This window comes from Oryx dammah, unplaced genomic scaffold (assembly GCF_014754425.2).
Source record: "Oryx dammah isolate SB20612 unplaced genomic scaffold, SCBI_Odam_1.1 HiC_scaffold_20, whole genome shotgun sequence".
Lineage (NCBI taxonomy): Eukaryota > Metazoa > Chordata > Mammalia > Artiodactyla > Bovidae > Oryx > Oryx dammah.
Genome location: NW_024070204.1, coordinates 37,816,254 through 37,832,095, shown reverse-complemented (window position 1 = coordinate 37,832,095; position 15,842 = coordinate 37,816,254). Strand labels below are relative to the sequence as shown.

The window sequence follows — 15,842 nt, the reverse complement described above, 5'->3', positions numbered from 1 at the left end:
TGTTTTGGAGGGGATATCCTGAATATTACAGGGAACGTGCTCCTGGCACTCTGAACAGTGGAAGAGAATCCACTGGGTGACATCATTACCCTGGTGGCCAAATGGAGGCTGCAGATACAGAAGTAATTTGAGGTCTGCCATATCAGAGCTAAAGATAGTTCCCTGCAGCTAAAGATAATTCCCCCACCAAGGACTGATCTCCCCCCAGCCACCACAGTGAAAGCATGGAGTCCCAACCACTGGACCACCAGAGAATTCCTTATTTTGCGTTTTTAAATAATGTTATAGAAGTGATATCATACAGTATGTACTTGTGGGCTACTTTAATTCAGCATAACCTGTGATTCATCCATGTTGTAGGGCATATGAGTAGTCATTCCTTTGCATTGCTGGGTAGTATTGTATTTAATGGATGTGATATCTATTCACTTTTGATCTATAATTGGATTGTTGTCAGTTTTTAGCTATCACAAATAAAGCTGCTATGAACATCTGTGTAAAAAAAAATAAAAAATAAATGCATTTTTAACCATGGCAGTGGTTAGGAAGTTATCACAATGAGTTATGACCAGAGTCTTGAGTTTTAACACCCACACAGGGACAGACCATCAGGTTCTGGGAGCATGGAATTGAAAATGAGACAATAGATATTTCAGCATGAATGACACAAATTAAAAGTATTATGGCCCTGTACCCCAGAGTTAAAGAATATGTGTTCTTAACAAACTAGGGAATATAACATAAAAGAAGTAGACTCACAAATAAGGAAAACAAACTGAGGGTTACCAGTGGAGGGGGTGGGGGAGAGCGGGAGGCACTAGTAGAAGGTATAAGATAGGCTCAAGGACGTATTGTAAAACACTGGGAATAGAGCCAGTATTTTTTAACAACTGTAAATGGAAAGTAACCTTTAGAAACTGTATAAAATGTTTTAAATGTTTACGAATAAATAAAACATTTTTTAAAAGGAAAATGTATTCTTGTTAAGCTCATATAAGACATTTATAAGAATTGATCGCATATAAGGCTACAAGTAAACTCTCAACAAAATATCAAAAAGCTCAATATCATAAATAATGATCTCTGGCAACAATTTACAGACTAGAAAATTAAGTACCTGGAATGTGTAGGAGAGGATATTTCCACTCAGTCTGTAGAAATCTCTCCCATCCCCACTATATACCTTTCTGCATTGACCACCAAAACTTTTGGTATTGAGGACTTGGTTTCTAAACTGGCCTGTTAGCACATTGTAACTGTAAAAAAAAAAAAAAAATGAAAGAAGAAAAGGCTGATAAAAACCAGAAATAGCAGTTGTTGAAACAGGTATCATTAGTGAACTCTGGATATTCTTGAAACACATTACAGTTAAGCATCTCTCGGCAATCTCAAATAAAAGCCTCCTAAAGCATACCATACATGACCAACTCCCCCTGATTGGTATAATGGCTAACACCAATAAACGGGGAAACCCAAGATCTTTTTAGCCCTAAGAACAGATTTAGGAAACACACAGCTCTTTTGTATCTATGGCAACAGCTGGTTTTGAATTGCATCTTTAGATAAAACCAATACAATTAAGATTACTCTTGAGGAGATAGAACTCTCTACAAATGAATTTCAACTAATTGGCCCCTTAGCATGCTAACTGGTATACCCTTTGGAGTAATTTTACCACTTTTCTGTTAACACATTTCACATCTATCAGTCTCAGAGATTATCTTAAAACCTTGAAACCTTAACTTGAGCCTGACCTTTAAAAGTTTTTCAGAATTCTTTTTGAAAAGGCAAACAGGGTCATTCTAACTTCACTTGAAAGTTCCCAGCTAGCTGAGACAATTACTTTTCATCCTGAAGGTCCCAACACACTTTCTCTTTTCTTCCACTGCTCTCATTCTGTGCTTTCTCAATTCCCTTAAATAGCCCCACATCGGTGAATTAGCTCTCCTCCCCATCTCCCTCTCCCATAGGGTGACTGACTGGCCAGGTTTTCCCAGGTCTGAGGGGTTTCCTTGGATACAGGATTCTCAGTGCTAAACCCAGGACACTCCAGGGAGAACTGGCCCTTCTGTGCTTTACCGCATATACTTACAGGTGTATATGTAGGAATTTTTTTAATGTTTCAGGATGTGGCAAAGAGTTCTAAGCAAAGGTTGACTATTAGTTGATTTGCTATTATATTTTCCAAACCACAGAATAAAACACAACGAAACGAAAACTACAGCTCGTAGATGTATACAGGAAGCCACCCAGCACCTTACCCACGTCCAGTAAGCTCTATGTTGGGAGGAGGTTTAACAACATCACAGGCAGGTCTGCTCTCTGCATCCTCGCATCTGTCTTCATCAGCACCATCCTCTTCACAGTCAGAATCCCCATTGCAAACCAAAGATTTGCTGATGCACTGACCTGAACACAAGACCATCCACCACACAAAAATATAAGAGGAAAAAAGGAAAACACTACCTGGGGAACAAAAGGTTTCAGCCTGGGCTCCCAACACAGTACTGATACTCTAGTGTGAATTTAAGATAAATCCTCACTGCCCAAGGAACGAATGCTGATTATTTTGGTCCTCATTTTGCAACATGCAAAATTGATTCTGACCTTGCATGAACAATAAAATTGAAAATAGAACCCAAATTCAAATTCCAGGCTCTTATCCATAACCATCAAGCATTTTGGTCTCCAAAATCATTCAAGGCCAACCATTGGGAAGACAGAGTGACTTCCTGCTCTTTAACTTTTGATTTCTTTTCTGAAATCACTGACGAAGATGCCGAAGTCCTGCCTTTCTTGGTATTTTAAATATATATGCTTTGAGAGCATGGGGACTGGATTTAAAAAATAAAACTCAACATTTATTTAGCATCTTCTTTGTTCTAGACACTCTTAGGTGTTGGAATGCAAGTAAAAAGGAATTCACCAGGCTTTTCATACACTTTACAATCTAATAGGAAAGAGTGTGAAGATAGATCATTGAAATTCAGCAGTATAACTGTCATGATAGATACAAGCTGAGAGTACCAGAAGCACAAGAGGAAACACTAGAGGTATCAGATGATCTAACCCCTGCCCCTCTCCCCATTCTCCAGCCATTCTCTTACCAGTTGCTTACGCCCTAGTCTTACTGGATCACTTACATAAATCAAAGGTCAATCTTTTTGCCACCTCCACTGACTTTGCAGATAGTTTTCTCAATCTCAAAGGGGTTTCTCTACCTTTCGCCTACTTGTCCTTCAAAAATCAGATCATATATTATCTTCTCTCAAAAACCACCCCTCCCCCACAAACTATGATATATGTCCTTCATCTGTGTCTTTATAGCAAGCATGGCACAAAACTGTCCTGCTAGCCCATCCCACTATGCTGTCATTTGATCCAATGCAACAAACATTTGTTGAGTGTCTACTATGTACTACACACTCCAGATTAAAAAAAAAACAAAAGAAATAGAATCCACATCTTCAAGGAATTCACAGTCTACCAAGAGACATCGAGGGCAACATATACTTCAGATTACAGATGATACAACTCATATGGAAAACATGGAAAGTAGTTTGTTAAGTAGTATTAGTTGGGTGTTTAGGGAAGGTTTCCCTAAGGAGGCATCATCTGACTTGGGTTTTGAAATTAAAATAGGAGTTTGAGAGGTATTGTTGAGAAACACTTCTAACACAGGAATTTTTTTATGTACTATTCTGCCCATAAAACTAAGAATTTTGAGGGAAGAGGCTGTTTCATTCTACATCTGTAACCCTCATTTCTGTATCTGAACATAACAAGAATAATAAATGCTTGCTAAAAGTTGTTGAATTAACCTGTCTGCACAAATGCAACATAGTGCATGCCTGCTAAGTTGCTTCAGTTGTGTCCAACTCTCTGTGACTCTATGGACCGTAGTCCACCAGGCTCCTCTGTCAACGAGATTCTCCAGGCAAGAATACTGGAGTGGGTTGCCATGCCCCCTCCTCCAGGGAATCTTTCCAAATCAGGGATTGAACCCATGTCTCCTCCACATCCTGCAGGAGATGCAGGAGGGTTCTTTACCATTAGTGTCACCTGGGAAGCCCAAGACAAGAGGTCAAATAATATCCAATCCAAAATTATGTTTCAGTCCCCTATGCATAGGGGTGACCTGTATCACTCCTTAATTAACTAATTAGAGTTGTTTTTCTTGTAAACATAAAAATAATTTGGGCAGTCATATTGTTTTTGCCTGACTTCAGTCTTTATTCCAGTCTCCTTCTACATCTTAACCAAAAATGCAATGTCAAGAACTGTTTGGGTCTGTCAATAGCCATGTTTCTTTTCAAAGAGTATCCCCATCTTTATTACCAGATGCCACCCATGCATTTGAAAGAATGATAGCCGAATATGCAAATAATATGCCAATAAAAATCCAACTGATTTGGGGGGAAACTGGTATAGGCTAATATTAATGCAATAGAATTCAACAGGTATATACTGAGCAAGTTAAACAAATAACGTTTGAATTCACCCTCTGCGTGCTGAGCCTGTGAGAAGCAAATACCTGAGAAACACCTGAAACGTTCTCCACATCCTTCTTCTGTGGGACATCCTCGAGTAGGTTTACATGGCTGTGTTTCAAAAGCACTTCCCAGACAGGAATGGCCACCATACTGTCCATAAACAGCAATCAACCGCCTGCGAGTCTAAATACAAAACAAACACATCTCCAGTATCTCCAGGTTCCCTTATCTGAGAAATAAAATCTGAGATAAATTAATACATTTGGAGAAATGACATTCATAAAAATTTTCTGGTGTACTACAGAAGTAAAACGTCCAAAATCAATGAATCCAGAAACCCACTTGTCTTTGAGTCTGGTGACACTTGGGTTATTATTTCTAGAGCACTCCCAGTTTATATTTACGCTTAGGGTTGAGTGGAAAAAAAAAATAGTGAGTCTTTAAGAAAGAATTCTGGATAGAACTATAAGCAAATAGATCACAATACAGAATGATTCATTTTTCACCCCCAAGGGTTAACTAGAAAAGGTGAAGTGAATCTGGCTGGAGGAAAAGTAAGGGTACTTTCTAGATGAAGTGGAGTTAGGGAAACCTTTAGAAAAGTGGTGGAAATTGATTTGAGCTGAACCTTAAGCCTTCTTCAGGAAGGCAAAACAGTCCAGAGAGAGATAGATATAGGCTACCATGGAAGTCAAATTTACAAAACAGCCCTAAGTGGTCCACAGATGAAGGTACATCTACACTGAAATTCACTAGAAATCCAAAATCAGTGATCTGTGAAATTAGAAATATATCAAATGCACCTGCTGGGGTGGGGGTAAAAAAAATTAGGGGAAATCACTAAGCCAAATGTGAAAACTAATTCATCTAAACTTCATTCATTCAATATGAAGACATGTATCTAGTGTTTAAACAAAAAGAAAGATCTACAAAATCCTTTTCCTTTCCAAAGGCAATCAAAGGTATATCTTTTAAGCCTCTTATCCATTTATTAATCTTACCCACTAATAAAAATGGGCAAAATCTGAGATTCCAGAAAGTTTAAACCTTGAGCAAAGACCAACAGGGAAGACTATATATATCTATATATATATAAACCAAGGTTGCATCTATTCATTCATCCTAAATTGAGATTACATATAATTTGAACTTTGAGCAGGTTTGCATCAGCCTGGGCCTGGTTCTGACACATCTCATTGCACCTGAGCAGAGAAATCATGGAGGAATGAGTGAGGAATGGAGCTCAGTACAGTTTCTCAGTTAAGTTTTTAGTTTCTGTGTTTAGTAGAAGACATCTCTTATATGTGGCTTAGAAATGTGTGCTTTTCTGAAGTTCCAGAGCACAGATTGTGTTGGTGTGTAAGTAATGTTTTCCTTCTCCACAGACACCAGCATGACCTTGATGGCTGGCTACTCTCAGCGTCTCATTCTCACCTGTCAAATTCTGATCCCATGACCTCATTTTCATTTTCACTTGTCTCCTTCCAGATGAAAATTCTGTTTTTATAATCTGAGCATGATGACCTTCCCTCAGAACAATTACTCATATGAAAAGTACCTTCTATCCACCTCTATTTAATGTTCTTTCTTAACTTGTTTTTAAACTCTAAAAGTGTTTTCTGAGGTTGGTGTTTGTTTGAATTTTGTCTTGTTATTCATGCACCTGTTTGCCTGTAATCAGAATTGTCATCTATTATATTTGCCAGAAGCCAAATTCAACACTTGTGTAATTTATTTTGTAAATACCCTTCATGTAGATACTAAATAAATGCTTGAAAATTGTGATAATGATGATGCTTCCAAACATAAATGATCTTCTATAATATGGTTCTTTTAGTACTTCTAAATGATTTTTAAACACACATTTGTATCTAAACTTTTAAAATGCTTTATGAATATCAAATCATGTTGTATACCTGAAATTAATGTTATATGTCACTGTGTCTCAGTAAAAAAAAAATTTAGTCATTCAAATGTTCAGAACCTTTGAAACAGCATTAGATTTTTTAAATTATCCTAAGATGATTATCAGAAAAAAGACATATCTATATACAAAAATGTTCATTAAAGTTTCATTCATAATTACAAAATATGTAAGTAAACTAAATCTCAAACAATAAGAAAATGGATAAAGAAGATTGGTATATTCATATAATGGAATATAATACAGCTGTTGAAATGCATGCCGATAGCATAATATTAAGTTAGAATAGTAGAATACAAAATCATGAACAAATGATCCTATTTTAAAAAACCATTAGCACACAGAAAGAATAAATACTAAAATGCTAGTATATTGATTTCTTCTAAATGGTAGAATTATGAGTAGCATTTTCTTTATACTCTTCTGTGTTCTCTCCAGTGAATAATTTATAATAAGGAAAAAGTAGACATTTTAAGGGTGCTCTATAAGCTAAAAGTCAAGTCAGGTTTTTTATTTATATTACTTTTGTATTAAACTTTAAAACATTGAAAAATGTTTGACTTTTCATGGTCATTCACTATTTGTTAGGTAAAATGAAGCAACGATTTTGCTACTCTTAGTGTTTGTTTCAAATGAAAAGTTGAATCCAAGAAATATGAAATTTTGAATTATTTACTAACTTCATTTCAAGCTATTCCATTTCTCTGATAATGAAAGAATAAGTGAGTAGCTTTTAGTTTCTCTCCCATGTATATTTCTAGGCTCAAATGTAAGATTTAGAAAAGTTCTCCAAGAAAAATGAGAATGCAAAAAAATTTTACTATTTATTTATTAAATAAATCATACTTTTCCCCTTCAGAATTACTAATTACATTTTCAAAAACCATACAAACTAACATTCAAAAGTTAATGTCATTTTGTTCATACATAAGCTATTTTGGCATATGAATAAAAAATACAAAGTTTTCACGTGGTCCTACCTGAGTCTTGGTACAACCATTGCATTCTGACCAAGGAGCATAGGAACCCCACTGGCAGTTGATTGGCGAGGAGGCACTGCCATAGTGTTGAATTGTCCATTATAAAGCCGACAGACAGGTAAGAGAGAAGACATAAATATTCAAGAATAGTCAAAAGCAGTCAAAAATTGTGAAGCAATTTTTGCTTCACCAAAAGGATCTCAAAATACATTAAAAAATACATAGGAAGGGCTTACTTTTTCAGAGATTTATTAAATATCATTTATAAGATATCTAGAATGTTCCAGGCACTATTTAGACCCTAGAGCTATAGACATAAGAGATAGGATAGGACATCCCTCATGGTACAGTGGATAAGAACCCACCTGCCCATGCAGGGGAAGCAGCTTCCACCGCTGCTCCGGGAAGATTCCATTTGCCTCTGAGCAACTAAGCCTGCAAGAGGCAGCTACTGAGCCCACAAGCCACAACTAACCGAGCCTGAGTGTTGCAACTACTGAAGCTCAAGCGCCTAGAGCCTCTGCTCGGAAACAAGAGAAGCCACCAAAATGAGAAGCCTAAGCACGCCAGCGAAGAGTAGCTCCTGCTCACCCCTAGAGAAAGCCTGTGTGCAGCAAAGACCCAGAGCAGACAAAAATAAAATAAATAAATAGATAATGTTTTACAATGAGATAGTATACTGATCATTGATAGAGGAAAGGAAGAAGACATAGATGTATAAACAAATAATTATAACACAATAATATGATCACAACGTGACTGTGACCAGCACATTCTCAGTTGCTAAGTCATGTCCCACTCTGACACCTCATGGACTACAGCCTGCCAGGCTTCTCTGTCCATGGGATTTCTCAGTCAGGAATACCCGAATGGGTTGCCATTTCCTTCTCCAGGGAATCTCCCCAACCCAGGGATCGAACTCGGGTCTCCTGACTTGACAGATGGACTCTTTACCACAGAGCCACCAGGGAAGCCCCATGATCACAATACAATATAGCTAATTAGATAAATTTACTAACAAAATTGTGTACATTATGATGTGTTGTGGAAATACAGATAAGAGAGGGTCCAGAAGAGGGGTATAAGTGAGAACACATGGAAGGAAGGTGTTACGGCCTTTAAGTGATTCTGGATGATGAAGAGTTATACAGAAATTTAACTGAGAGACAATAAGCTGTAAAATGACCACATAAGAGGTAGGAAACCAAAATCTGGTAAAGGCTAAATGGATGAGAACTTAGTTCTACACGCTCCCCCTGTTTATTGAGGCCACTTTCTCAAGCACACACCCAAGTACAACAGGCACAAGTTGAGCTCAAATAATTCCACTCAGATAAAATACACGTGGAAAATGGTGAGCTGACTCTTTCACAATGCTTACAATGCAGAAAATCTTGAGGTGTTTTTAATCTTCGGGTTTCTTCCTCACAGGGAATAAAATAAAGTAAAGTAAGAATAAGAATAAAACATGCTTATTCTATCATTGTCTTTTCTGAAAATGTGGAAATAAACAGTGTGTGAGGGAAAAACATGCTCACACTGCAATGTAAAAATCAGACCATACTTTCCTCAAAATAAATGAAATAACTGTTAATGATTTCCACACACAATCCAAAAAAAATTCTCACCTTGAAAAAGCTTGAAACTCTCCTATAAATCCCACCAAGAAGAATAAAGTTATTGCCTAGGAGGGAAAAAAAAATAAAGCAATATTTGAGCTTGCATTGCTTTAATGAATTAAAAGTGAATACATTTGTACAAATCAAGATTTGTGAGTTGGGAATAAACAGAGTGAAAGAATCATGGAGAAGCTCGATGATTCTGCTCATCTTACAATTTTTCATTTTAAATAGATGTTTAATACAAAAATCTTGAGCTCACCTCCCACTGTTCATTTCTGTAAAGACTACTAGGCATTAGATGATATCACAGACAAATAAATTGGAAAGACTCCCTTAAAGTTAAATTTTTCTAGAGTCCCATCATCTTTTATTCCTTTTTTAAAAAATATAAATTTATTTATTTTCATTGGCAGTTAATTACTTCACAAATCCACACTCCTCTCTATCTTTGGTACCATGAGAATGCTGGAGTAGAGAAAGCCTAGAAAGAGCACTTTCAAGGGTTGAGGAGGTAAAAAGGAACCAGTTTCCTAAATGGAGAAATCAAAAGTGGAGGTGCATCGCTAGCCAGAGGAACCAAGATGCTCATCACAATCCCTAGTCCTATAGGCGGTACCCAAACACAACAGAGGCCTTTTATAATCATCTTTATGTGATAGGGCAGCCTATATACTGCCCTAAATACTGAGCCTAAATGCTGAGCATCTGACGGGCTACAAACTTGTATGCAAAATGTAATTAGATTTCATTTGAAAATCAAATGTGTCTTAAAAACAAATTTAGAAACATAATAAAGGAAAATAGTTTATTTCTGGTTGTGAAGTTCTAGGTGACTTTCATTACCTCATTTTTACTTTTATGTATTTTCCTACTTTGACAACTGAAAGTGTAAGGGAATATAATTCAAATTTGTACTAGAGACTCTAAGAATATTAAACACGTTCAGTTCATAACCTAATATGTGCTGTGCTGTGCTCAGTTGCTTCTGTTGTGTCCGACTCTCTGCGACCCAGTGGACTGTAGTCAGCCCAGGCTCCTCTGTCCATGGAATTCTCCAGGCAATAATACTGGAGTGGGTTGCCACGCCCTCCTCCAGGGGATCTTCCCAACCCAAGGATCAAACTCACGTCTCCTGCATTGCAGGCAGATTCTTTGCCCTTGAGCCACTGGGGAGGTCCATATCCTGGGATAAAAGTCCTTAAATCATCTCACTCCACATTTTAACAGGCCAGTATTCTTTCTCTTCTCTTGACCTCTCCAAACCTCTTTTCTCTCAGTAGTTGTGGAATGGCTTCTCATCATTTCTTCCAGACCCTTCTACTCACCTTCTTAAATCACTCATCCTCTTATTAGGTATCTCCCTTTCAGTTATAAAATCCTAGTTGCCTACTTCTGCCTTTTATAGTTCTACAAACCTTTTAGCTTATATTCTGATTAGCATACCATAAGGGCTGAGAAGTAACATAGCTGTGAGCACCCCAGAAATGTGAACAACGGAGGGAAAGGCTATAGATAGTTTTCTGATTTTTCAACAAATATGTGAAGCACATAATGTAAAGCAACAACTTTAAAAGGTTCTTTTATTCTTAATTTTAAACTATAACTTTTTTTTCTTTTTCAACACTATGGCTTTACTTGTGTGTGTCAACTCATTTTTCCTGCCCTTGGGCAAGTCTATCTCACAACTTTATTAGTCACTCCCAGTCCCTAATAGGGGCTTCCCTGGTGGTTCAGACAGCAAAGAATCTGCCTGCAATGCAGGAGACCCGGGTTTGATCCCTGAGTCAGGAAGGTCCAGTACTCTTGCCTGGAGAATTCCATGGACAGAGGAGCCTGGTGGGGTAGCAAAGAGTCAGACACAACAAAGCAACTAACACTTTCAGTCTTTAACGTCATCACATTTTCAGAAAATAAAAATTCTGAAACAATTTAATAGTAAAATTTCAGTTTATCATCCAATTTTAAATATCTCTCCTATTCCCCAGTTCCTGTGGGAGGGGTGGCATCCACTTCAAAATCCCTCCCTTTTATTCTCCTGCTTCCCTTCCCCACCTCCCCAGGATGCCTCTGTCTTCTTCAGAGTCAGAGCAGCAGGAGTAAGAGGGCAAGAGCAAAAAGGCTCTTGCTCGATCGATGCAGCTGCAGTCTGGTGATGGTAAATCAGACTGTGCTGGACGTTTGCATGCCAGCTGTCTGTCCCTCACAATATTTTCGTCATTCTTTGAATATCACTCCTTTTGACATCTACAACCACTGTCCTCTGCCACAAATGATTCATCCCTTTGTTTATCTCTCTCGACTCTCACTGTTGTCTGCTTACTGACGCTACCTAGTGGGGTTGCTTCATCCTGCAAGTGTCTCTCAGGGAGTCCCTGACAACCCAAGCCAAGCCCTTCTCCAAAAATCCACATCTGATCCATGGGATAGCTGCATATCTTCTTGTCCTGTCAGGATGTAACTGATACTGCTCTGTTGACTTTGCTAAACACAAGGCAGTCAACCAGTCTGTTCTTTTAGATTTTCTCAAATGCAAAGTGTACGTCCCCCTCCTCCAATGGACATAAACTTGCCTACTCTAGAGGATGGAGATGGCCAAAGGGTCACCAAACAAATTTAGGGCTACTTTTTGGTAACATTGCATTGAATGTGCAATATTTCACTTTAAAATGTGAGGCTACTGAGCACTTCTTATTCTTGGCCTTTGACTCTCAGCCAAAACAGGCATCATGAAAAAAAATCCGTCAACATTCTACCGCGTATTTTTTTTAGTGTCAATGGAGTTTTAGGGTATTCACTTTCACCAGAACTAATTTTGCCACTATTTTCCACATGTACCATGTGCTCTGGCATGTCTGACTCTTTGTGACCCGATGGTCTGCAGCCCGCCAGGCTCCTCTGTCCATGGGGATTCTCCAGGCAAGAATACTGGAGTGGGTTGCCATGCCCTCCTCTAGGGGGTCTTTCCAGCCCAGGGATCAAACCCAGTTCTCCCACATTGAAGGCAGATTCTTCACCAACTGAACCACCAGGGAAACTCATTTCCTCATACGCATTATAATCCATGAAGATCTGCTTATCAGTAGTTCATGAGTTATACAAGCTGAATCTCTTAACCAAAAGAATTTCTTGAAAATTGGCTAGCTGGGTACCTGAAAATGAAGCAGTTATCATTCCTGCCTTTGGAAAGAGTATCTCATCAAATGGACATGACAAAACAGTTACAAATTAATAAACAAATTAATGACAGAAACAGACATACATCTGAGTTAACTCTATAAAAGAATTCCTCAGTTGAAAAGATACTAGACTTCCCTGGTGGTCCAGTGGTTAAGAATCCACCTGCCAAAGCAGAGGACATGAGTTCGGTCCCTGCTCTGGGAAGATCCCACATGCTAAGGGGCAGTTAAGCCAGTGCACCACAACTAGAGAAAGCCCTCATGCAGCAACGAAGACCCAGCACAGCCATAAATAAATACATTAAATTAAATTTAAAAGATATGGTATCTTGGCAGTGTATAATGTAGCTAAGCTGGGGCCACATTTCCCAGAATTCTCTTCTCTTCTTCTTTATGACTAAATAAGCATTAGCTCTGCCTCCTTCCTCTAACATTTTCCAGCTAACCACTGTTTCTATGCTTCTAATTTCTCCACATCTGGCCTTTTACATTTGTCTGTTGAACCATGAGCCCATCTAGGGTAAAAATAAAGCACTAATTTCTGTAGCATACACTGAGTTCCAAATGTCCAAATTCCAGAGGAAAAAACTATGGAAAAATCCAATCTAATTTCTTAGCATACCCTAATTAGTATCTTGATCAGTAAATTTAGAACATAGGGCACCATACAGATGAAGAAGGAGGTAGATTTTAAAATAAATCTTCTTACATCTTTATTAGAAATGAACATCAATTTGTAACACTAGCAATAAAGAAATGCACAATGACATAATATGATTGAGTACTGAGTAGCCATTTGAAGCATGTTATAGCTTGATCAATGACAGAAGAACATGCTTATGATACAATGAGTAAAAAGATTCAGATCTAGATTAATAAAAATGTCATAAAATATATCTTATACATATTCATTTTAAAGTCTGAAAAGAAATAGATTAAAATGTTAACAATGGCTATCTCTGAGTGGAGAAATAATAGATACTATCTTCTTTTTGAACTTAATTACCAAGATGGTAGTGCTATAATCTAGATAGGGACATTTTTAAAAGACACAAAGACCATCACAGTATAATTGGTAGAAGATGGGTGATAATGTCAGGTCAGCTCTGGGTGTGGTGAGGGAGCAGAGAGACCATCATCTGAGATATCATTGTGCTTGACCACATCCCAGCCCCATGAGAATCATGCTTCAGGTTTACAAACTCCAGGTTCATCTCAGTCCAGGGACGAGAGAGTGAAGGTCTGGACCACAGTTAGATTAAAGCAAAACCCTTTTTGCTCTAAAGTCCTGAAACACTTCAGATCCAATTATATTCTATCCAAGGGATACAAAGAGTACCAGTAGAATCCTGGGACCACCTCTCTGAATTCAGTTCACAGGTATCAGGGAAAAGACAAAAGAATAGTCCTTCTTAAAGGCCAGACTTGGAAACCATAGTGTATCACAAAAGCATACCCTTCAGATTAACTGTAAAAATATGAGTCTCTACTCTCAAATATAGGTGAGAACTCTGAATGCAGCTCACAAAGAAATCATTTATTTGTTGATATTTTATCAACCAACTGAAAGATAAAAGTAAATATATTACCCAAGTAGAAAAATATCATAATAATTAATGACTATGAACCCATCTTTAAATACAAAACAATTATTAAGATGTCTCATCATAAAATAATAAGGAAATTGACTGATAGTTAATACAAATATTAGGAGAAAGTATACTAGCTGGATGACTCTAGGAAAGGCATCCTATTCTAAGTTATCAAATGTTCTAAATTTTTAAATAAAAATACAAAACAGACTGATAGAGATTAGATTATATCATAATTCTAACTTTGTATGGTTACTTGGCATTCTACCATTATAACGTTAGACAAATTAACTTTGTGACTTGTGTTTAATTTTCAATGACTTAATGAAGTGCAATTTCACACATAAAATACTCAAGACCCATGTTTCCGTCCTCCCCCATCCCCCTGGAAAGTGAGCACGGAGTCCGTACTGTAGTCAGGCAGCATAGTTACAGCAAAAGCAATCTAGCAGCTGACGGGGCTGAGAAATTACTGCTCCAGCATTAGAATGTAAAATTTTAAAAGTTTAAATACGAAACTTTGCAATGATAAAATTGTAGTAGCAGGTTCAACTTATGTTTACACCCCAGAAATATAGTTTATGATAGTTAGATCTATCTTTGGTCCTACATTTTTTTTTCTTAACATCCGGCCATTTTGCATTAGGCCAATATGTGTTTTTGGTAACTCTTTATCGTCATTCCATTTATCTGTATCTTCTGCTCTCACAATCCTGATCCTTTCATCCAGATTCCAACTTCTAAAGTTCCAAGTTTCCAAATTCACTCTTCTATAAAGCTGTTAGATAAGTGAAATCACAGGGATTCATTGCATGACTCCAAATCAAACAAACAAAATACATTGGAGGGAATTTTTCCCTAAGAAATAACAGTTGTGTTATTGTATTTCTTAACGGCGTTCTTGGGACTTTCATAAATACTGCTTCCAATCTCCGATTCCCAGACCTCTAAACCAATAAAATAAACTACAAGAAAAGAAAAAGAAATTCACTTCAGCTGAATTGTTAAATATATTTAATTAAGGATTTCTTAAAAGTTACCCTCAGAACTTTCTCTTTTCTATTTTCCCATGTCTTTTGTTTTTTTTTTAATTTATTTGTTACTTAAGTGAAACCTTACTCCCTTTAGAGTTAGCTCTGTTCACAAAAGTAATGAAGTTATTATCTTACCTTCATGTTTGGGAAAACATTCAGGGCAGCAGAGAGAAGGAAAATGTCCTCCTCCAGTGCCCAGCGAATTTTCAGCAGTGGGAAGAGGCCAGTAGTCTACTCCCTGCCTGTCTCTCCCTGCTGGGGATTCACTTGGCATTCATATATAGAGCAAGCAGTTCCGAAACTTTGCTCCAACCCCAACCGAGTTCTCTGGGGACACTGAGAACCTGCCCTGTACTTAGTCTGTGTCTTGAAACCAGATGCATCTTATCAATTTGCACAGGCCTTAGCGACAGTCAGCTGGGACTGTTTGGAAGCGTAGTTCTGAGGAAACATCTGTAACTCAAGAAAAGCAGAAAATATTCTCACTTCAATGTTTAAGTGGTTTTCAACCAAAGGAGACTCTGTGTAAGGCGAGGAATAAGCGTCCTTCCTGTTTCAGTTTATCACACAAAGCAAATGTTTTCATGATTCTCTAAAAGGGGGTTATACAGCCGACTTTGAGATTAGACGCTGTGGAAGAAAAAACTTACATGCCATTCTGTCACTCAAAATGGAAACGGAAATTCTGGAATGGAATCGTGTGTGTGTGTGTGTGTGTGTGTGTGTGTGTGTGTGGCCTAACACAATATAATATACATTTCCTCATGTGAAGAATGATCAAAAAGAGCACTGTGTTTTGCAAACATATTTAAAGGCATCATTAATTGCTCCCAAGAATCCCCCTTAACGCTGTGATATCCAGATCACTCCTTTGGAAAGCTCTTGTCACAGTCACCATTTATGTCCACTTTGTCTTCAGCTGTCTTGTCTTATTGCGCCAGATCCTCACTTTCCATGGCTTTGCATTGATTCTAGCAGTTCTCCAACATCATTTTCACAGATTTCACGAAAGGCTACACTT

At 37.7% G+C, this 15,842-nt stretch overlaps 1 protein-coding gene across 1 annotated transcript in view; it reads right to left on the bottom strand.

Moving 5' to 3' along the window:
• The window catches only part of C7 (complement C7), a 58,501-nt gene extending 43,166 nt beyond the window's left edge, over positions 1-15,335 (bottom strand). Inside the window, exons 1-6 of the mRNA XM_040262420.1 lie at positions 14,957-15,335; positions 9,026-9,081; positions 7,398-7,473; positions 4,535-4,676; positions 2,262-2,409; positions 1,118-1,256 (exon numbers count right to left, since the gene is read on the bottom strand). Of these exons, the coding sequence (XP_040118354.1) occupies positions 1,118-1,256; positions 2,262-2,409; positions 4,535-4,676; positions 7,398-7,473; positions 9,026-9,081; positions 14,957-14,962 (567 nt within the window). The 5' untranslated portion in view covers positions 14,963-15,335. The remainder of the gene's footprint in view (positions 1-1,117; positions 1,257-2,261; positions 2,410-4,534; positions 4,677-7,397; positions 7,474-9,025; positions 9,082-14,956) is intronic.
• Positions 15,336-15,842: the final 507 nt, after the last annotated feature.